The following is a 23,741-nucleotide window of genomic DNA, read 5'->3' on the forward strand; positions in this document are numbered from 1 at the left end:
AGATTATACCTCTCAATGAACAGATTATGGCAGCATTTTGTTTTGCTTAACAGTTATATGGAACTCTGAAAATCGTATTTTTGGTGCACCTGTAATCCGTTAGATAGGGAACATGGAACTGGAACCGGTTTTAGTCGTTTATTAATGTAAGGACTTGTTGCAGAAAATGAGCGTTTATTGTAGTGAAGACTGAATGGACGTCGGGCGCCTGTTGCGGCGCTCAGTGGTGGATGTTGACGGTTGCAGGCGGACGACGTTTTGCTGCTGCCGCGACCGCGAACCGTGACGGCTTACGGCAGTCCACGTCGCGTCGCGTCACGTCACGTGAAGTCACGCCTGGCTTTCGCTGCGCACGCGACTCGATTTGTTCCGTCCGCAGTTCGTGACGTGACGCGCTGCCCCGAGCCACTCCCGCTATCACGTGCGCACGCATGCGCACACTTCTGCGGACTGTACCGTGTAGAAGAGGTAGAGGGGGACACACCGTTGAGTGCTAAAGAGAGGAACAAGCGACGATTAACGTAAACTAAGCGGTAGAGAATGTCCCAAGAATTCACCGGAAATTGCAGTCGAAGTCTACCAGTGTATCCGCCATAATCTGTCTTCTGTGACGTCCCTAGCCGGCCGGGGTGGCCGAGCAATTCTAGGCGCTTTAGTCTGGAACCGCGCGACCGCTACGGTCTCAGGTTCGAATCCTGCCTCGGGCATGGATGTGTGTGATGTCCTTAGGTTAGTTAGGTTTAAGTAGTTCTAAGTCTAGGGGACTGATGAGCTCAAATGTTGAGTCCCATAGTGCTCAGAGCTATTTGAAACTTTTTTTTTTTTTTTTTTTTTTTGACGTCCCTTGCTGGCGATCAACCAAGGCAAAGCGACCAGGCAAAAAATTAATCATCTCCGAGACACACCCCGCTAATACCCTGAAATATCGTCTCTAGCCTCGCTAATGGCCTAAGTCGGGGAGGAAGGGAATTCGTAAGTTTCTTCAGGCATGCCACTTGTAGGCACTAACTGATGGTTAGATCCTGCAGAGGTACGAAACGGTGAGGATGTTGACTGCGACGTTTCACACGCTGCTAAGAACAGTTCCAGACATTTTGTATTGCCTTATTTAGAGAGTCAGTCGAGACACTATAGGTTCAAATGGCTCTGAGCGCTATGGGACTTAACATCTGAGGTCATCAGTCCCCTAGAACTTAGATCTTCTTAGACCTAACTAACCTAAAGACATCACACACATCCATGCACGAGGCAGAATTCGAACCTGCGACCGTAGTAGTCGCGTGGTTCCGGACTGAAGCGCCTAGAACCGCTCGGCCACCGCGCCGGCACACTGTAGGTTGTGTGACTGTACTTCAAACCGGGAACGTAGGCATGCACCCCTGTGAGCAGAGGTGCCATCGTCTTGAAAGGCAGTAATCACAGATTACTCATCTTGAACACGTGGCCACCGAGAATGTTAACATTTTGGTGGTTCACGTTCACGGAAATATGAAAGTGTGAGCCCATGCCGACCGCTGTGGGCGAGCGGTTCTAGCCGGTTCAGTCCGGAACCGCTCTGCTGCTACGTCGAAGGTTCGAATCCTCCCTCGGGCATGGATGTGTGTGATGTCCTTAGGTTAGTTAGGTTTAAGTAGTTCTAAGTCTAGGGGACTGATGACCTCAGATGTTAAGTCCCATATTGCTCAGAGCCATTTGAACCATTTTTGAATTCTTATTCATACCGGGGGTTCTGACAGCCATTCTTCGGCGCAGCCCGGCAGCAGAGCGGAGCAGAGCCCGGTTGCCGCGGCCGGTCCTTGGGGGCCGCCCTAGCCCGCGGCACGCCCCACAGCCGCAACCAAGGCCGCGCTCTACCGTTATGCCGCCGCGGCCGGCAGCACAGCGCGCTGTACTTAACGCCCACCCGCCTACCTGCCGACTGCACTGCTTGCTGGTCGCCACAGGGCTACTGCCTCCAGTCACAGGGTGGCTGCGATCCGCACCAAACGAGAGCCAGCTCCGGAAGCGGCCGCGTCTATCGCGGCTCGTGAGACGCCGAGTAATCACTAGTTTCCATGCACCTCAACTCAGAAGAACGCATTCACGTCCTTCTTCCTATTAGGCCTACGGACTTGACGGAGAAACTGCAGCAGTCGACGTTTACCACTTTCCAGTAATACAACTTGTGTCCAAAATTAAATCATCATACCTCTACTTCCTTAATTCACGATATAATCAGACCGTCAATCAGGTGTCCGTGCGATCATGTCTTGCACGGAAGATAGCATTCCGGTGAACGGACAACCACCCCAAAAGCGGCGTCAAAGAGGGTAGTACACTACTGGCCATTAAAATTCCTACACAAAGATGAAATGCAGATGATAAACAGGTATTTATTGGACAAATATACTAGAACTGACATGTGATAACATTTTCACGCGATTTGGGTGCATAGATCATCAGAAATCAGTACCCATAACAGCCATCTCTGGCCTTAATAACGGCCTTGATACGCCTGGGCATTGAGTCAAACAGAGCTTGGATGACGTGTACAGGTACAGCTTCCCATGCAGCTTTAACACGATACCACAGTACATCAAGAGTAGTCATTGGCGTATTGTGATGAGCCAGTTGCTCGGCCACCATTGACCAGACGTTTTCATTTGGTGAGAGATCTGGAGAATGTGCTGGCCAGGGCAGCAGTCGAACATTTTCTGTATCCAGGAAGGCCCGTACAGGACCTGCAACATGCGATCGTGCATTATCCTGCTGAAATGTATAGTTTCGCAGGAATCGAATAAAGGGTAGAGCCACGGGTCGTAAAACATCTGAAATGTAACGTCGTCTGTTCAAAGTGCAGTCAATGCGAACAAGAGGTGACGGAGACGTGTAACCAATTGCACCCCATACCATCACGCCTGGTGATGCGCCATTATGGCGATAACGAATACACGCTTCCAATGTGCGTTCACCACGGTGTCGCCAAACACGGATCCGACCATCCCGATGCTGTAAACAGAACCCAGATTCATCCGAAAAAATGACGTTTTGCCAATCGTGCACCCACGTTCGTCGTTGAGTACACCGTCGCAGGCGCTTCTGTCTGTGATGCAGCGTCAAGGGTAACCGCAGCCATGGTCTCCGATCTGATAGTCCACGCTGCTGCAAACGTCGTCGAACTGTTCGTGCAGATGGTTGTTGTCTTGCAAACGTCCCCATCTGTTGACTCAGGGATCGAGACGTGGCTGCACGATCCGTTACAGCCATGCGGATCAGATGCCTATCATCTCGGCTGCTAGTGATAAGAGGCCGTTAGGATCCAGCAAGGCATTCCGTATTACCCTCCTGAACCCAGCGATTCCATATTCTGCTAACAGTCACTGGATCTCGACCAACGCGAGCAGCAACGTCGAGATACGATAAACCGCAATCGCGATAGGGTTCAATCCGACCTTATCAAAGTCGGAAACGTGACGGTCCGCATTTCTCCTCCTTACACGAGGCATCACAATAACGTTTCACCAGGCAACGTCGGCCATCTGCTGTTTGTGTATGAGAAATCGGTTGGAAACTTTCCTCAAGTCAGCACGTTGTAGGTGTCGCCACCGGTGCCAACCTTGTGTGAAGCTCTGAAAAGATAATCATTTGCTTATCACAGCATCTTCTTCCTGTCGGTTAAATTTCGCGTCTGTATCACGTCATCTTCGTGGCGTAGCAATTTTAATGGACCGTAGTGTATTTACCGGGTAGTCCCACATCCACAGTCGCCGTGCACACAGCCACAGACGGCGGAGTATGGGAAAGAGAGTACGTCTACGAGATACTCTGCGGTGGAGGGCCATAGGAAGAAGGAAGCAGGGCAGTCGCAAAACTGATTGATGTAGCTCTGTGGCTAAATGTCAATCGTTCTGTTGTTTCTCGGAGGTGGCCACAGCTTGTAGATACCGAAACTGTATCCCGAAGACCAGGACAGGGCAGACAACGTCTTGCTGTAGGGCCATGACTGTACCCCCTTAGTACTGCACGGCAACTGGCATCTGACCTCGCAGCATCCACTGGACGTGTTATATCGATGCAGACGGCGTACAGAAGGCTTCGCCAGAGTGGTGTTTGTTGCAATCGACTTCGGCACCTTCAGAACGGATGGTTGAAATGTCTCTGATACAGGAGGAGAAAATTGTTTAACTTCCCGTCGACGAGGTCATTTGAGACGGAGCAAAAGCTCGGGTTAGGGAAGTGTGGAGTAGGAAAGCGGCTATGTCTTTTTGAAGGAACCATCCCGGCATAGGCCTCAAGTGGTTTCGGGAAATCACAGAAAATCTAGATCAGGATGACCGGAAGCAGGTTTGAACCGTTCTTCTCCCGAATGCGAATCTAGTGTGCTAACATCTACGCTACGCCGCTCGGTGTATTCTTGATGGATTTGTTTCTCAGATGACATCCAATGACTAGCCAGTGAGCTTTTCTTACCTACTCATTCTTTTCTTACTGCTTGTCTACTCGTCACACAATAATCTTCGCATCCTTTTATAATCACGCACCGAACTATTGTGACATATGGTGATCATTTCCCCATTACCTAAGGATTTACGCATATATTTGGTCAGATAGAGTATACGCAATTACACAGCAAAAATTACTTTCACTACAAGGAATTGCTGACGTAGATTCCAACACATGAAAATACCATCTTTGCATAGAAAAGCGTAATCCATTGTTAATCGGCCTTGTGAAACTACTATGGTAAAAAAAAAACTCCCAAAAGAAAGTAAAATGAAGTAGTCGATCACTTAGTGAAGGCAGCCGCTAGAAACCACCTCCATTAGACTTAAGGACTACGTTTTGTAGAAGAGCAACACGCTAATGAGAAGATGAATGTCGAGAATGGAAACATAGAGAATCGAAATATTATGGACGAAAACACCCGAATATATCTCAAAAACTGTGGTTCCACGCTGTCAACGCGAATAACAGGTTTATAAGTTGGATACAACTCATGGAAATTTAATCATGTATCACTCTCCAGACATATTTACATTGTCAAACAATCCTTTTTGTGAATGTGATGGAGGAAGAACTATATGAAAGAAATTTATCACATTTAATTAGCATATTTCCATCCACACGAACCAGAAAACGGATTTCGTACAATTAGTTAGACATAACCGTTTAATATGGCAATACTATCTCATCAGAACGCTGCATTAAAAAAATAATGACTTTTATATATCAGTATCATTGCTACGTCTTGTCATAGTAAATTCTTACAAGACTAAGAGAAAGCAGAGTGGCCCTCGCTGATAATGTGAAACTTAACTTGATCTTCTCGTTCAAGTGATCAGAACGCTGTAAATAACGAATATCGCTTTACTGCCGTGTTAGGTGACTTCCAGAAAGCCGTAAAATCAGTTCCGCGTCGTAGCCTCGTTAACAAAATCCATGTTTATGGAACCTTGGAATAACTAGGTGATTGCCCTCAAAACTTCCCAGCAAACAGAATACAGAACGCTATTCCCAATGTGTAAACATCGTTACAAGCGCGAGTAGCGCCTATAGTGTTCACATTATATAGGCCGTTAAAAATATCCAAAACAACACAATATGTCCAGTGAACATGGTCTCTAAAATGCATACGTTAAGAGCTATAAGTACTGTTTCATCTTCGCTTTTGTGAAACACTATTCTACTCTACACAATGTAGTAAACAAATCTATTATTGTCCATCGATACATCACGCAGTAAAGATCTATTCGTTTTGGTCCATAGTACCGCCTCTTAAAATATGGCGTATTTAACATGTTGTATACAAGTATGCAATGTAATGCACGAAACCTGGACAGCCCGAATGTTTTGCAGACCATTCCACTTGTCGAAACGAAGTTTGCAGCAAAGTAGTACCCAAAGGCATAAGTAGCTAGTTGTACTGCTAACAATTTTTCTTCCTTATCTACCGAGTTGTTGAAGCAACACTGTTTTTGATTAAATGATGTACTTCCTGTTGTTAAACCATTGCATAAAAAAGGGGATAGGTCTGATGCTAACAACTACTGCCCAATATCACTTCTGGCAGCTTTATCCAGAATTATTGAAAAAGTAATGTATTCACGAGTAGCATCACATATTTGTAAAAATGTATTAACAAAATGTCAACTTGGTTTTCGGAAAGGCTTTTCAATAGAAAATGCTATATACGATTTCACTGATCAAATGTTAAATGCACTGAATAACCGAACATCACCCACTGGGATATTTTGTGATCTCTCAAAGGCTTTTGACTGAGTGAATCACGAAATTCTTATAGATAAGCTTAAGTATTGTGGTATGAGTGGAACAATGCACAAATGGTTTAATTCATACATAAGTGGAAGAATGTAGAAGGTTGAAATTAACTGTGCAGAAAGTCTGTAAAAATCAGCAGAGTCCTCTAACTTGGAAGGTATCAAGAATGGTATCCCACAGGGTTCAGTCTTGGGTCCCTTATTATTCTTAATATATATTAACGACTTGTCACTCTATATTCATGAAGATGCAAAGCTAGTTCTTTTTGCTGATGATACGAGTGTAGTAATCACATCCAATTAGCAAGAATCAGCTGAGGAAATTGTAAATAATGTCTTTCAGAAAATTGTTAAGTGGTTCTCTGCAAATGGACTGTCACTAAATTTCGAGAAAACACAGTTTATACAATTCTGTACAGTAAATGGCATAACACCATTGATAAATATAGACTATGAACAGAAGTCTGTTACTAAGGCAGAATACTCAAAATTTCTGGGTGTATGCATTGATGAGAAATTGAATTGGAAGAAACACATCGATGATCTGCTGAAACGGTTAGGTTCAGCTACTTATGCTGTTACGGCTATTGCAAATTTTGGTGATAAACATATCAGTAAATTAGCCTATTAAGCCTACTTTCATTTACTGCTTTCATATATTTCTCTATGGCTATTTTCATTTACTGATGTTTTTCTTAGTGTACTGTTACAAGACTAGTTACACTTGTTTTTAGCCACTAACAGATTGGTTTCTGGCTCCCCACACAAATTGTTGAGCCAGCACTGATTTGCAAATTACAGTTACTGTACTAATTTTATTGCATTTGTGTGCTATAACTAGCAACTGATTACAACTATTCACACTATGCAGATTCAGGGACCACCTGTTTCTTTTGTATTCTGCCTAATATAAAGAAAGGAATGAGGCCTGAGAAAACAAGTGGTAATAAAAATAGAGAATATAGTTATTACAAAACCATTTCAGTGACAGTAGTTCCCAATAATTAAGCTGATATCAGAAGCCCCATGTCCAAGTTAGTAGTGCTACACCATGGTTCATCAGTTACCTGTAATGATCATTTTTCTGATTTAAAATAGAAATAGTAAGTGATACTGAAAGCCACTTGTCGCAAAAACGGTTAATATTCCTTCTGTGTTATTCATGTCACACCACAAGTACATTTGCTTGCTGAAGTGTGCTACTACCTCTTGTCCTATAACAAAAAAAATTGAATTCCAGTATCAAGTAGCGATAGTTAACTTTCTTTGTGGCCAGTGCTAGCTCTCGGTATAACTTTGGCGACCGATTTCTTTTACATAATTGTAGCTTACTTGTAACTAATAGAACCTTGGTTCAAATGCCGTTTGTTCTGCTACTGCTTCCTTTCAATTGAAATATTTCGGGAAACGAAGTTTAGTCCGATGCCTCATTCATAGCACACAGTCATGGTCAAATTAAAATCCTTTCACGGGAGTAACTTTATAGGCGAATTGCTAATTTAGTAGTAGCTCATAGTAGGAAAGGAAAAGACAAGAGCTACAAGTATTTGTGCTACAAGTTTCCCTCATTTAACTAAGTTACCGTTCAGCTTTAAAAGGTTCCATTACCGGTAAGATTAGAGTACAGTGTATCAATAAAGCACTAGGGCAAACGTTCCAAAGTTGTGGATTCAAACGAAATGTGTCTATCGCACGGACAGCTATATGTATCAGGTTTGCCTGTTGGACAGTGGTAAAACTTATCCGTCTTAATACCCAAAAGCAAAATACCAAATGCAGTTAATACGAATATAAGGTTTGAATAAGTTAGATTATATGCAAATGACACAATTAATTGCACGTTTCTCGATTTAAAAAAAATGAAAATGTCCAAGCGGATCTTATTCAGTGAGTAAATAAATGAAATAAAAATTCTGTGGGCAGGCGTCGTTCACTGAAGCGCCAAAGAAACTGGTGTAGGCATGCGTATTCGAATACAGAGAAACGCACACAGGCAGAATACGGCTCTGCGTCGGCAACTCCTAATTAAGAGAACAAGTGTCTGCAGCAGTCCTTAGATCGGTTACTGCTGCTACAATGACAGTTTATCGAGATTTATAGTCGGCGCACGAGTGTTGGGGCACAGCATCTACGATGTGGCGATGAAGTGGGGATTTTCCCGTACGACCATTTCACGAGAGTATCGTGAATATCAGGAATCCCGTAAAAAATCAAATCTTCGTCATCGGTGCGGCTGGAAAAGCATACCGCAAGAACGGGACCAACGATGGCTGGACAGAATCGTTCAACGTGACAGCAGTGAAATCCTTCCGCAAATTGCTGGAGATGTCAATTCTGGCCATCAACAAATGTCAGCGTGCGAACCAGTCAAAGAAACATCATAGATATGGGCTTTCGGAGCAGGAGGCCCACTCGTGTACTCTTGATGACTGCATGACACAAAGCTTTACGCCTCGCCTGGGCTCGTCAGCACCGACACTGGACTGTAGATGACTGGAAACATGTTGCCTGATCGGACGAGTCTCCTTTCAAATTGTATCAAGCCGATGGACGTATACGGGTATGGAGACAACCTCATGAATCCATGGACGCTGCATGCCAGCAGGGGAACGTTCAAGCTCGTGGAGGCTCTGTAATGGTGTGGGGCATATGCAGTTGGAGTGCTATGGGACCCTTGATACATCTAGGTACGATTCTGACAGGTGAGACGTACGTAAGCGTCCAGTCTGATCACCTGCATCCAGTCATGACCATTGTGCATTCCGACGGAGTTGGGGAATTGCAGCAGGACAAGGCAACACCCCACATGTCCATAATTGCTACAGAGTGGCTCCAAAAAAATTGTCCTGAGTTTAAACACTCCCGTTGGCCACCAAACTGCCCAGACATGAACATTATTGAGCGTATCTGGGATGCCTTGCAACGTGCTGAGGTCTTCACCCCCCTGCCCCCTCCCCCGTACTCCTACGGAATTCATGGTGTCAGTTCCCTCCAGCTCTACTTCAGACATTAGTCCAGTCCATGTCACGTCGTGTTACAGAACTTCTGCATGTTCGCGGGGGTCCTATTCGATATTAGGAAGGTGTAGCAGTTTCTTTGGCTCTTCAGTGTACTTCTGTCTCTCATCCGCAGCTCACCGTTTCCGTCTTACAAAAGAGTCCTGTCAGTGATGTTAAAATCAAGGCAGGTGACAAGAAAAGATGTCTTGTACCTAGGAAACTACGTACTGTTTACGATGCCTGCACTGACTTGTTTACATTACGAACGTATTCTGGGACCGCTCCGTCCAATTTCCTAAACTCTGCAACTCCTCGCTCTATCGCTTTGTATGTAATACGGCCAAAGTTTTTGTAAATTTTCAAAGACATCTAGCAAAGATATGTCTTCAGCGTTCGTTATAACGAAGCCAAAATAAATATTTGATTTACTGTTCACTTTTAAAGTACAGTATATGTCTAACTTGCTTGCGGGTTTTGCTTATAGTCTGGCACTTGGAGTCAGTTTTTGAGCCGGAAGAAATAACTTTTATGGCTTAAAGAGTCTCACATGATATACTTAAAGGTTTTGTAAGGAACGAAAATAAAAGCTGGCTTGAGTGCAGGTTTAAAATGTACACAGAAAATAAGGGAGAGTAGCTAACATCTATGAGGTGTGTTACATATATAATCCTTCCCGTTTGAGAAAGCTGACCGTCGTTAAGTGTAAGCAGTTGCAAAATGTGGACTGGTACAACGAGACTGCAGAGCGATGAAGCAAAATCGTTTCTAGAACCTGTCTGCTTTGATTAGGTGTCTGTGGGGTGTTCTACTGAGCGATCCATGCTGAGAAGCATCTTTAAATTTGACACCATAACGGATCACGATAATACTACAACGGAGAGCAATTGTTACTGATATATTACAAAACAGCCTTCGGCACTGTTAAAGATGCTATGACTGTGTGCAGTTAGGTAAGGTCAGTACATTTCATAACAGCTGCTAGACTTTCGGCCACCTTTCACTCACAACAACAACGTGTGACTTTACTACTACCGCGAAATTACGAAGGACTTTTTAACTTTATTGTAAAATACGTCCAGCATAAGCAAGGTGTGATGTTCAGATTGTACCACAGTAATAATTGCTATGTTCTGGTAAAAATGAAAGGTAATTACCCAGCCAGGTTCAAGTTGCCTATCTTTGCAGACGTTTCTCCAGACACTCGGTGCAGCAATTTTGAAATAATGCGTTCTATGAGTACTCGTGAGTAAGAAAATTCATTGTCGATGAAGCAACATTGTCGGTGATTGTCAGGAAGGGTCGCGCCCTGTGAGAAGCAACCTGTTGTGACCTTGGACTCCGAGAAGGTGCGCTGAAGGCCCACGGTTTTCGATATCTGAAGCAATTTGAGAAGCGTTTCTGTCTTTTTCCCAACAAGTCGCCCGATGAAATATTTCAATAGTTGGAGGATGTTTCAAAGTGCTGTATTCTACCAGCCACTATGAACAGTAGCTAAGCAGAACATTGTGCGCAGGCGGAACCTGAATGCCGAGGACAACGTGGTGGACATGTGGGTGACCCTGCAGACCAGTTGTAAGTAGGCTGTTTAGGTTTTTATGTTGGTAACGCCATGTAGCGCTCTATATGAAAATCACTGACTGTGCTGTGTGCAGCCTGTGGCTGGTTTGCATTGTTGGAATTTGCTATTGTAGTGTTGGGCAGTTGGATGCGAACAGCGCGTAGCGTTGCGAAGTTGGAGGTGAGCCACCAGCAGTGGTGGATGTGGGGAGAGAAATGGCAGAATTTTGAGAGCGGAAGATCTGAACGTGTGTCCACCAGAAAGAGTAAATTTCTAATACTGGATATCATGAACTGATATTTATATTATGACTTTGGAACATTATTAAGGTAAATACATTGTTTGTTCTCTATCAAAATCTTTCATTTGCTGACTATGCCTATCAGTAGCTAGTGCCTTCAGTAGTTAGAATCTTTTATTTAGCTGGCAGTATTGGCGCCCGCTGTATTGCAGTAGTTCGAGTAACGAAGATTTTTGTGACGTAAGCAATTCATGAAAGGTATAGGTTGTTGTTAGTCAGGGCCATTCTTTTGTAGGGATTTTTGAAAGTCAGATTGCGTTGCGCTAAAAATATTGTTTTTCAGTTTAGTGTTGATCAGATTAAGTAAAGAGAGTAATGTCTGAGTACGTTCAGTTTTGCTCAGCTGTTTGAAAAGCAAATAACGTAAGAGTTTTTCCAGCACAGTAATTCATAAATTTTTCTAAGGGGACGTTTCACAGTTAACCGTGCATATACAATGAAGCAGTGAAAATGTTCATTTATAGGAGTCTAAAGGTATTAGTTTAATACGCCAGTCACAGAATACGAAACGTGAAGAGTGTAGACAACTGAACGGTAGGGAAAATGCAGTACAAGTGAGATACCTAACTAAAACTGTCAGTGTCCAGAAAACGCTTGTCTTTGTTTGGTGTGTGTAGGTGAATTCAGCAGGAGATTCTTTGACTCAGACCGTAACATAAACTATAAATCTGAGACATAGTACAGTAACGTGGATGCCCCACAACAACGCTGTTTATCCTCATTATCCTTATTGGGAATGTTTGAAGGTTAGTGCTTAACGTCCTATCTACGTCGATCGGATTAGCGCCAGACAACTCAGATAACTGTTAGATAACCATTTAAACGCGCACCTGATTATTATTATCATTATTATTATCGTATGCAACAGAAAAGTAAAAGAAAACTGTGATACTAAATTACACTACCTGATCAAAAGTATTGAGACTCCTATTAGCGAAGATTAATACGGGTGTGTCCGCCCCTCACTCTTATGACGGCTTGAATTCTGCTGTGACGCTCTTAATGAGGTGTCCTGATGTCTTGAGGAATGGTAGCCCATTATCCCTCAAAAACCGAAATCAGAGAAGGTAGTGACATTGGGCGCTGGGATGTTGAAAAGTCGATGTTCTGACTCATGCCAAAAGCGGATGTCAAATCAAATATCTTTCAGCCATTAATTTTCAACCTTATTTTATTTGGCAACCTGACTTACGTGTAGGAAGAATTTATGTTGGTTGTGATCAAAGCAGGAACCAGCAATGCTGATATTAGTAGATGTTTGCTACAGTGATCACTTCAACCATCACCTGCTGATGATGCCTCAAGAATGGCCAATTAAGGGCATGTGGAGTATGCGTGATGGAGTGTCTGAGGCCGACTGCCGTCTCTCCCCCCCACCTCCCCCCTCCTCCAGACATTTGTCTGGTTCATTCGGTAGTCCGTCGTGTTGCACAGCTTCAAAAGTTGCGGTGGGCGCAGGTGAGTTACAATGAGGAATAAGATGTCTGTTTTATACTTGCTGATGAAGTCTTTCAGTTCATGTCTCTTGTTTTATACGCCATTGTCGTTAAAATAGATACAGAAAGGGTTCCATCCTGTGAGCTCGAATCGCCATCGTTGGGCTCAAAGATCCTTATCGCTCCCTCAAAGAGAACAAGGAAATTTGGGATGGTGTCTGGAGAGGCGCAGATTTTGTGGAAGGTCTCCTTGGTGATATCGATGGTTTTGACAACAGCAGTGTCTTGAAAAAATCTGTAAAGCTGGAGAGGATGGCCAGTATCATCTGAAGATTGAAGACTGATGGTTGGGCCTGCAAAGGGAAGGTTGCGGTTGTGTGGAATTCCTGATGGTGATGTGTGTCGATGTTGCTGCTGGGTACTTCGTCAGGAGTGGTGGATAATGGTTAGTATCATTCGGAGGGGTGGTGCTGCAGTGGCTGTTGTTTGTTGTTGTTGTCCTTCAATTGCCCGGCCTTGTGCTGTATATGTTCGGAAGACTTACTGAAATGTGGGTCAGCCTCTCCAGATGGCGGGATGATCGCCCTGGCATCTTACACAGTGTGATTTCTGTACCAGTGGTTTGGTACAGTTCTTCGAGGGGTGAAGACCAATGCATTTGACACACCGTAGCTGACAATAGTTGGAAGTGTGGAGGAACTGCTGACACAGTTTTCACTGGGGCGGTTCTCCCTTGGGGCGATATGTTTCCATTTGGACTGTGGTGTCCAAGATGGCTTTGATGTCATAAATCGATGACTTGTCATTTTCTGTTACAATTATTTTACTCTTCAGACATCGTATAATAATAACGGCGTGGCTTCCCTACAGTTAGGGAATGGGACGGAATAGCTAGACTTACATGTCGAGAGCAGGTTATCGAGCATGCCGTTTGTACACATAAACATATACATCCACAAACACACTAGGCTTTCATATTTTTCCTTGGAAAATATTGCCTCAGAATTAAAAAAAATAGTTTCTGTTCCTCAGTTCTGACCAAAGTTTTCCCTCGAAAGGCATATGCTAGGACTGGAAAAATCCTTCTCAAATATTCCCAGTTAGGACTTCCTTTGCCCACTATAAGCTTGCCCGGTATTTGGCTGCAAAGTCCCTTACTCTCCAACGAGTCAATATTCGAACAAAAATTCCTGTATACGTTACACAGACATTACACACACATACACATAGGCACTCGATTTTAATTTTTGACTGATACAATCAAGAACTTTGTCATAGGAACAAAAATAGTTGCACATGTGCTGTTACGAGCAAAGCTTCCGCAAGGTTTCCCTACGTCATCCAGCGATTGCTGAAACTGGTAATTCTCTCCAAAATGTTCTTAGTTAGGAACTCCTTTGTTCCACTCCCAGTTTACTGCGATTTGGCTTGAAAAACAAAGTTCCACGACAGCCTCCCCTGCTCTCAGTAGAAGGGAAAGGAATATGTAAATAATATCTGGTTGTCTTCAGCGATTTTCTGGCACTTACTTAAGGCCTGTCCGACAGGAAATGTGTCTGAAGTTCGTAAGTTTTCTGCATTCATTCCTAAGTACAGTTGACTTAAGTTTGATATTCGTTCAAGCACTTGCGCCGAGCTACTGGGCGGAAAGACTGAGAGAAATTTTCTCGGAGAAACGACATGTGATGGGTGAAGCACGAATAGAGATATATCAAAGGTGACGGCAGCCGGGACTGAGAGTCGTGACAAGCTCGTACGCTAGCGCCATGCTGCCGACAGACTGCAGGTAATTGAGCGGCCTGATCTTGATTTCGATCTCGTGCCGAGTATTACACGGGCAGCCAACGACGACGCAAAGGTTAGCGTGCCAGTCTTAATGAGTCAGTGACCGAGAGCAATATGTCGGCACATTTACAGATGGCAGGAGCCGTACAGATTTGTGCGACACGCTGTCTGCAGAATTATTGCGGTGGCCGATCCCAATATCGGCCTTACTCTGTTACGAATTCTGTCAGCACCCCTCGTTTGTGCGCAACAGAGAATAGTCTTGGTACTAAGAGCAAAACTACGGATTTTAATAAAGTGTATTGGAACAGTTTCGTCTGGTGTCAGCAATTCAGAGGATGTGCGAAAACACGTAATTTGTACTTGGTGCGATGGAGAAACTGTAAGATCTGGTCACAATAAACCAAGGAATCAGACAAGTGAATAGTTTTTACTGTATTTCGTATCTACATCGACGATATTAGTCGCAGATAGAGTTTTGAAGTAGACAATGATGGGGTGCAGATATATTATTTCTCAGTATTAAAATTAGTGACGATCTTTCACTGGTTTTCTAGAAACGAAAGTGGTCAGCAGATAGGAGCTAATGAATTGAATAAAAAATGGCTCTACGCACTATGGGACTTAACTTCTGAGGTCATCAGTCCCCTAGAACTTAGAACTACTTAAACCTAACTAACCTAAGGACGTCACACACATCCATGCCCGAGGCAGGATTCGAACCTGCGACCGTAGCGGTAGCGCGGTTCCAAACTGTAGCGCCTAGAACGGCTCGGCCACCCCGGACGGCTGAATTGAATAAATACGATCCGAATTTTGTTGTTTTTGTGGCCCTGAGTTCGAAGACTGGTTTATGCAGGTCACAAGATGATATATCCTGTGCAAGTATCTTCATTTCTGCGCAGCTACTGCAACTTACATCCATGTATGCCTTATTGTGTAGTCAAGCCATGGTCTTCCTCTACATTATTTATCCCACACGCTTTCCTCTGTTAGGACATTAACTTTTCATTGATGCCTCGCGATGCCACAAGTCAATGTATCCCTTCTTTTAGTCAGGTTGTGCAATAAATTTATTTTCTCCCCGATTAGATTCAATACCTCTTCTTTTGATATTCTGTCTGTAGAATGCTAAATGTTGACTCTCAACTCGGACTGAAAATGAAATGTCGTGGGGCTAGGGGCCTCCCGTCGGGTAGACCGTTTGCCTGGTGCAGGTCTTTCGATTTGACGCCACTTCGGTGACCTGCTCGTTGATGGGGATGAAATGATAATGATTAGGACAACACAACACCCAGTCCCTGAGCGCAGAAAATCTCCTTCCCAACCGGGAATCGAACCCGGGCCCTTAGGATTGACAGTCCGTCACGCTGACCACTCAGCTACCGGGGGCGGACCGAACTCAGACTAAATCTACGTTAAGAATAAAATAAAGGACGCATCAATTACTTCACATATAGTGCCTGTGATAGAACCATACAAAAGAAGGTGAACAAGTTTAGTAACAATTTCGGAAAAAACAGCAGATATATGAAGAATAAAACCTACGAATGTTTTATAAGAATTTTCTCTGGCACGCTGTTATATGGAAGTGAATCCGACGTTGTAAAGGAGAAGCAAGAAATGCACATCCAAGAGTACACAGATGAGTTTCTAAGTATAGTCAAGGCATGTGAAAAACCAGACTTATTCCGAAATGTTGAAGTTGGTAATGAATTAAACGAACATACGTAGCGTAAAAAAAAAAGTTGCAAGGAAACAACAGCAGTTGGAATGAACTTTTATAAAGTTTGGATCCAGATAGTTTACCCGTAAAAATAAAAAATTGCAAACCAGAAGCAAAACGAGCCGTGGAAGACCGATGAAAATATAATTATATATTTTTTCATTTTAATTAGAAATCGCAGTCGTCACAAGAGAGTCCGTATCGAATGAAGTGTAACTGTACTTCTCGTTATGGACTGAAGTTCCAGAAACAATAAGTAAGCCTGTGTCTGAGTCGGAGAGGATCAAAGTACACTCTTGGAAATTGAAATAAGAACACCATGAATTCATTGTCCCAGGAAGGGGAAACTTTATTGACACATTCCTGGGGTCAGATACATCACATGATCACACTGACAGAACCACAGGCACATAGACACAGGCAACAGAGCATGCACAATGTCGGCACTAGTACAGTGTACATCCACCTTTCGCAGCAATGCAGGCTGCTATTCTCCCATGGAGACGATCGTAGAGATGCTGGATGTAGTCCTGTGGAACGGCTTGCCATGCCATTTCCACCTGGCGCCTCAGTTGGACCAGCGTTCGTGCTGGACGTGCAGACCGCGTGAGATGACGCTTCATCCAGTCCCAAGCATGCTCAATGGGGGACAGATCCGGAGATCTTGCTGGCCAGGGTAGTTGACTTACACCTTCTAGAGCACGTTGGGTGGCACGGGATACATGCGGACGTGCATTGTCCTGTTGGAACAGCAAGTTCCCTTGCCGATCTAGGAATGGTAGAACGATGGGTTCGATGACGGTTTGGATGTACCGTGCACTATTCAGTGTCCCCTCGACGATCACCAGAGGTGTACGGCAAGTGTAGGAGATCGCTCCCCACACCATGAATCCGGGTGTTGGCCCTGTGTGCCTCGGTCGTATGGAGTCCTGATTGTGGCGCTCACCTGCACGGCGCCAAACACGCATACGACCATCATTGGCACCAAGGCAGAAGCGACTCTCATCGCTAAAGACGACACGTCTCCATTCGTCCCTCCATTCACGCCTGTCGCGACACCACTGGAGGCGGGCTGCAAGATGTTGGGGCGTGAGCGGAAGACGGCCTAACGGTGTGCGGGACCGTAGCCCAGCTTCATGGAGATGGTTGCGAATGGTCCTCGCCGATACCCCAGGAGCAACAGTGTCCCTAATTTGCTGGGAAGTGGCGGTGCGGTCCCCTACGGCACTGCGTAGGATCCTACGGTCTTGGCATGCATCCGTGCGTCGCTGCGGTCCGGTCCCAGGTCGACGGGCACGTGCACCTTCCGCCGACCACTGGCGACAACATCGATGTACTGTGGAGACCTCACGCCCCACGTGTTGAGAAATTCGGAGGTACGTCCACCCGGCCTCCCGCATGCCCACTATACGCCCTCGCTCAAAGTCCGTCAACTGCACATACGGTTCACGTCCACGCTGTCGCGGCATGCTACCAGTGTTAAAGACTGCGATGGAGCTCCGTATGCCACGGCAAACTAGCTGACACTGACGGCGGCGGTGCACAAATGCTGCGCAGCTAGCGCCATTCGACGGCCAACACCGCGGTTCCTGGTGTGTCCGCTGTGCCGTGCGTGTGATCATTGCTTGTACAGCCCTCTCGCAGTGTCCGGAGCAAGTATGGTGGGTCTGACACACCGGTGTCAATGTGTTCTTTTTTCCATTTTCAGGAGTGTATATTCCCCTGGGAAATGTTATCGAAGTTCAAATTCCATTCTACACGAGCAGACCATTGTGCCACCTTAACGACAGCGGAGGAGGTTTTGGATTTCTCTTCGGTTTTTTATATAAATCAGAACGAAGCTTCTGAACCATCGACGAAATTTGAAAATAAATTAACCATCCTATCTCCCATTCAAAAATCCAGTTACTCAAACCCACGACGAAGCGCAGTGAACTGTGAGATTTACCTACATCCTCACTTCATGCTTACATATATGCATTACTAAAAATTTCACCAAGTCTGAAATTAGGCGCTTAAACGTAACACTTGTTCCATAGGCACTTGAAGATAAAGGACCGTAGTAAAAAGTGGATGTATTTTCGAAAATTTGTTATTGCTTTATTGAAGCAGTAAGTAATTTCGCCTTTCTTACGCAACACATTGTAAATAAATCACAACAAAGGATATTTGTCGAGCTGTCTCAGTATTAGGAAGAAATGCAGTATCCGGTCGCTTACCTTCATCGTGGGACTCCACGTGGAACACGGACCGCAGCATGTCCTTATCCATATGGTGGTGTATCTGAAACAGCAAAGAAAGCCACATTGTTAGCCTATTTCAATCACGTGTTACACAGCCGATCTTTGCTCGTAGCTTCTGTTAATAATAAGTCGTTGCTCGGGTTAAGAGAATTTACAGTCTCTGCATTTTGGTGCTTGGAATGCCAGTCTTATTGAGGATTTTGATCCACAGTTGTGGATTCACATGTAATTTATTCGCTCATAATCTGTAAGGCCATTATAGGTCATAATATTTTATTTATTTATTTATTTTTTTTTTTTTTTTACTCTAGAAGTGACGGGGCCGGCACAGATTCATTCCTTTATAACAATAATGTTAACAGCACCATATATCACCAAACTCTGCTGCTGATACGATTCAACCACGGTCCATTGCAAATTTAGAGATGCCAATTATCATAAACATATTTCGCTGAAGGCCCTACTTAATTGGGCTTTAATTGCTCTAAGATTTTTATAAATACCCAAGACCTACTTTTGCTCTTGGTGCTTACCGATGTTAATGTCTGTGCCGTAATGGTCTTACCCATCTATAAAGCGGGCGGATAACAGAAGTGACTGCTGGTGAACTCTGTGCAGCACAGAGGCTGAAGACAGGCAGCTTCTTTGAGCAACATCGGCCAAGTACCCACGCCACCAGTTCTTCAGAACCTTGGGAACACGATGCAGGAAGTGAACTAAGCAATGACACGGCAATTTTTGTACTGTAAGGCAAAGCGGCTTTACTTTTTCGGTGTTGTAGAAAGCTACAACGGAGATTGCAGTTTTTTACTTCTCGGAAGAAACGTGTTGTGGACTTTGTGAACAGGAAAAATGACATGAAAAGAAGATCAGTCATTACGTGTCGATAGAAAATCTCATTTTTACTGTTTGCTTGAGAAAGGAATTAGTGTATTCTTTTTAATAACGCGGGAGTTATTCAGTAGGACAATACCTGGAACGCTACTTACCGAGATGAAACTGATTACTGCAGAATTTGCATTGGAAGTTTAAGGATTATTTTTTAATCACGATGCCAAAGCCACTTTTGGGCTAAAAATTACTTTGAGCGGTTGAATCAAGCATTATGTTTTTGTCGTCCAACCGAGGGCATTGCTTGCCAAACTTCAGTAATACTTAATTGAAGAGAAATTGTACTAATTCCTGCAAAGAACGCAAATGATAGGAAACGTGGCTTATTATAAGCCGAAAAATGCGAGGCGCGAGAGTAAAAGCAAGTTCTTTCGACTGCAACTTCTGCTAGCACCGAGGGAAAAAAGTCGACTTCAAAATATGTAACAAGAAACAATAAACACCATGAGTAAATTATACACCACATTCGTAAAAATAATCTTTTTTTGATCTAAAAGGATCGAATTGTAGAAACGTATTATGTATGCAGTACGTACAGAGCCGGCGCTTATGATGCTATGCCAATAAAAGCGAAACACGTTTGGTGTAACAGTCTCTTAAACTGCAGCACACTTTCATTTATACCTATGCTCTGCAAGCCACAATCGTTGCGGAGGGTACTCTGTGTAGCGTTGTCCCTTCCCCGCTCTCCTGTTCCAGTTGCCAATGGTTCGCGGGAAGAACGGGCGTTATTAAGCCTCCGTGTGTGTTTGAACCTCTTTAATATCGCCTCCATGTTCTTTCCGCGAGATGTACGTACGAGCAAGCAATATACGGGTTGACTCTTCCGGGACTTTACGCTCTCGGAACTTTCACAGTTATCTACAATGCGATGGAGAAGGCTTCTGTAGCAGCGTTTGCCACCTGAGTTGGGCTAGTACTCGTATTTCTGCAGCACTTAAGCGCTTGCTAAATGAACCTGTAACGAAACGCGTTGCTCTTCTTACATCTTTTTGTTCTGTCAGTCCTGTCTGGTACGCATCCCCAGACTGGCGAGAAATACTGAAGTATTGGTCGAACGGAGGTTTTGTGTTACCTCCTTTGTGGGTGGACTACACTTCCAATGGATCTAAGTCTGACATTTGCCTTCCTTGCGATTAGGTTTATGTGGAGGTTCCACTTTAAACTGCACCGTACGCATCCTCCTCGGCCTTTTATGGTGTGACTGTTCCAGTGATTATACTAAAATGGTTCTTTCTGCCTATTTATAGACAATACTGACACCTGCACCAAACGTCGATCCGCTGCAGGTCTTCTTGCCTTTTGCTGCAACTTACTAGCGTTGCGACTTCTCTGCATGCAGCAGCATCATCCGCGAAATGCGCCATGGAAATTCCGACGTTATCCACAAGGTCATTTACTTATATTAGGAAAAGTAATGGGCCTGCAAAACTCGCTTTGGCTACGCCAGAAGCTACTTTTACTTCTGAAGTTTTCTTCCCGTTGAAAATGGCATGACGCGTTCTTTAGCCAGAAATTCTCCAGCGCAGTCACACAGCTGGTGTGATATTCCGTACGCTCGTACTTTGTTCATTAGGTGGCATGCGTAACAGTATCGAAGGCCTTCCGGAACGAGGAACACGGCATGAACCTGGACGACGGTATCCTCTGGTTTCCGGGAGTAGTGAAGGAACAGAACGAGCTCGGTGTGACACCACCGTTGTTTTCGGAACAGGTGTTGGTCCCTACAGAGGAGATTTTCGGCCTCCAGAAATGTAATAGTACTCGAGCATGAAACATGCTCAAAAATTCTACAACAGACCGACGTCAGAGATACAGACCTGTAGTTTTTTTGCGTATGTCGGGCGAATCTTCTTGAAAGCAGAAATGATCTGCGCTTTTTTTTCCAGTCGCTAGGAAAGTTTCACTCTCCCAGCGACCTGCGATACTCTGCTGTTAAAAGAGGAGCAAAATCTTTTGCGTACCATACGTAAAATCGTTGTTGGCCTCCGTAGCTGACGGCTGACTGCCATGCGGGGGTCCCGAGTTCGATTCCCAGCACGACCAGGAAGTTTTCCTTGGTGGGAGGACTGTCACTGGCGTGCGCTGAGACCCACGAGGCGAACTGAGGGGCTTCTAGACGGATTAGGGGCGGTTCCACGGTCCGAAACCACCCGGAGAGCCCCTCCATAACGCATCCGGTGACGCCATTGGCGGAGGACGACATTGCAGATTGTGGGATCCGATTGGCCCGTTTAAGGCCAGAACGCGGGACTTTTACAGATCTTTTGTGGATCCGTATCACTATCCCGTCAGTTTCATTACGAAAGGCTTCAGCTTTTGTTGCGCATTACGTTTCCACGATGGGATGCAACTGGCCGTTACCCACAGGGCGTTCCGTACCCGGAAAACGGAACTGCCGGGCGCGTCTAAGCGTAATTTCCTGGAGTCGCCGGCGATGACAATGGCACGGGACAAGCACCTTATGTTTTTTGAGGGAGAAGCTCGCGGCCGTATCGACACTTTCACTGGGCTCTCAGTTTCCCTCGCCTCGTGCAACACGACGGAATTTTCTTGTCGTGTGTTCCGCTGCGGGGCCGTCGCAGTACTGGGCGCTTGTCCATTGTTATAGCGGCTCTTTCTGAAACACCACTAAATCTGTCACGATTTTCTGAACCGAAATTGTTACCACTTCCATGTATCTTGCGGTAACATGTACCGCGACTGCTTTTAAGATGGCGAGTAGAGCAGGGTGAACTTCTGTAACACAGGGTGCTTCAGATAGTTTGTCCCGAATTCACAAGACTATACTTTTGCTTCACTAAAGGTAGAGACTTCGGTTTGATTTTAATATAAGCATCGAAACTAAAAGTTTATCTCGACGCAGTTTATGCAGTTGCCGGTAGAGTTTTCCTGATAAAGATAGCTTGCTTGTTCGTAAACCACTGTGCGTCGATTAGAGACGGCGATAACACACCAACAAAAGTGCCTTTTCTCTCAGTTGCAACAGGTGCAACATTGCGCCTTCTAAAACTGAAGGAGCGTACTGATCTTTGGCTGTGAATCTTTGAATGAAGGACGACGCCACATAGCAACAGCAGTGAATGCAGTACTCCAAAGATGCCCCCAAAAATAATGGACGACTTTGACTATCGTCATGATGTTCGTCGTGCATCCGGTGGAGAATAAATACAAAGTTCAGTATTAAACGTAACTGTCAAAAGTACCCCCAGGTTGCTTGTGCGCGCATGTAAAAGATATAATCTTGTAAAATGGAACGATTCTGTTGAAAATAAACACCTTTCTAGTGGTACCTGTAAGTTAAAATTCACCCCAAGCTTCTATCTTCATTCACATACAAGATATAGTCTTGTGAAATCGTATGAATCTTCTTGAAGCATCCTGTAGATTTTTTTCCCCATGTTATCTCGTTGCATTTGGAACATCTAAGCCGTACACTATTACACGTATTTTCGATTTTACAGAAACTGGATGAAAAGTAGGCTAGAATTACACCACTTGGTGCTACAAATCTGCTCTATTACACACATCCACTATACCTCACTACTCTGAAAAATTGTTAGTATGTTACGTCCGAATTATGAGCCATTTTGTTTCCTGGTTATACCATGCTTTAAATATTTGAACACGATTAATGCCATAGCAAAAATGAAAACTAACATTGATTCAGTTCTCATTAAACTAAGCACTTTAACTGAAGGTTTATTCAGAGTATTCAACAGTGCACAACGTGACTCAGTACCCATAGTGGCCATCTTTTGATATGTCAGGAAAATAAATCAAATACAGCTACTGGACAATATATATATTGAAAACAATAAATAATAAAAACGTATTTGTTTCATATAGCATGAGCTTGCAACAAATACGAACACCGCGGTCCACAGTAACAACAGGCCAAGTTCTTGTTATTCAGCGCTACACCACACTTCCTAATGACAAAGATACTTGACACTATTATTCGACATAATCATCATTTCTCTGTAAACAATGGACGGAAGGTTCTAACAATCGTTCGATTCCTCGACATTAGAAATCCGCCTGTTAGTCACGAAGCGATTCGAGGATCGATGAGCGAAAGTCCTTAGTGTTTGAAAATATGTGATTACCCCGAATCGTTTCTGCGATATCCTGGACATTACCGTCTGTGCTCGATGTCGATGGCCTTCCTTCCCGGTCGGCACCTCCCACGTCTGTGCGGCCATTTTACGTTTGTTGGTACCATAGCACTACGACTGAACGCAGAATTCCACGAAGAGTTGTACTTTCCCGCTACTTCAACTCTGGAGTACGTTTCCACTTGCCGTGTCATTTCACTCCCACACTGTGGCCTCTGATGTTTCTGGTAACTGTACTGTAGCGGAAGTGCATCTGCAGGAAATCCATTACAATTACTTTCTTCTGACTATGCGTTGTTCTTGTTGCGTAATGCTCTTGGCGTGCGACTACATACGTAACTTGCTTTTTGAAGTCCCCTCTCACCTCCCCTTAGAATCTCACACACACGATAGACGTAATGTTTTCTTGTTTGCCAGCTTTTAGCTG

General features: G+C 44.4%; 1 protein-coding gene across 7 annotated transcripts in view; it reads right to left on the reverse strand.

Annotated features, from left to right (window-relative positions):
- LOC126277991 (A disintegrin and metalloproteinase with thrombospondin motifs 1) overlaps positions 1-23,741 on the reverse strand; it is a 452,319-nt gene that overhangs the window by 193,513 nt on the left and 235,065 nt on the right. For all 7 annotated transcript variants that reach the window (XM_049977663.1, XM_049977660.1, XM_049977657.1 and 4 more), the window contains exon 3: positions 18,282-18,345. In XM_049977663.1, coding sequence (XP_049833620.1) covers positions 18,282-18,345 — 64 coding nt within the window. The remainder of the gene's footprint in view (positions 1-18,281; positions 18,346-23,741) is intronic.

Source organism: Schistocerca gregaria, chromosome 6 (genome assembly GCF_023897955.1).
Source record: "Schistocerca gregaria isolate iqSchGreg1 chromosome 6, iqSchGreg1.2, whole genome shotgun sequence".
Lineage (NCBI taxonomy): Eukaryota > Metazoa > Arthropoda > Insecta > Orthoptera > Acrididae > Schistocerca > Schistocerca gregaria.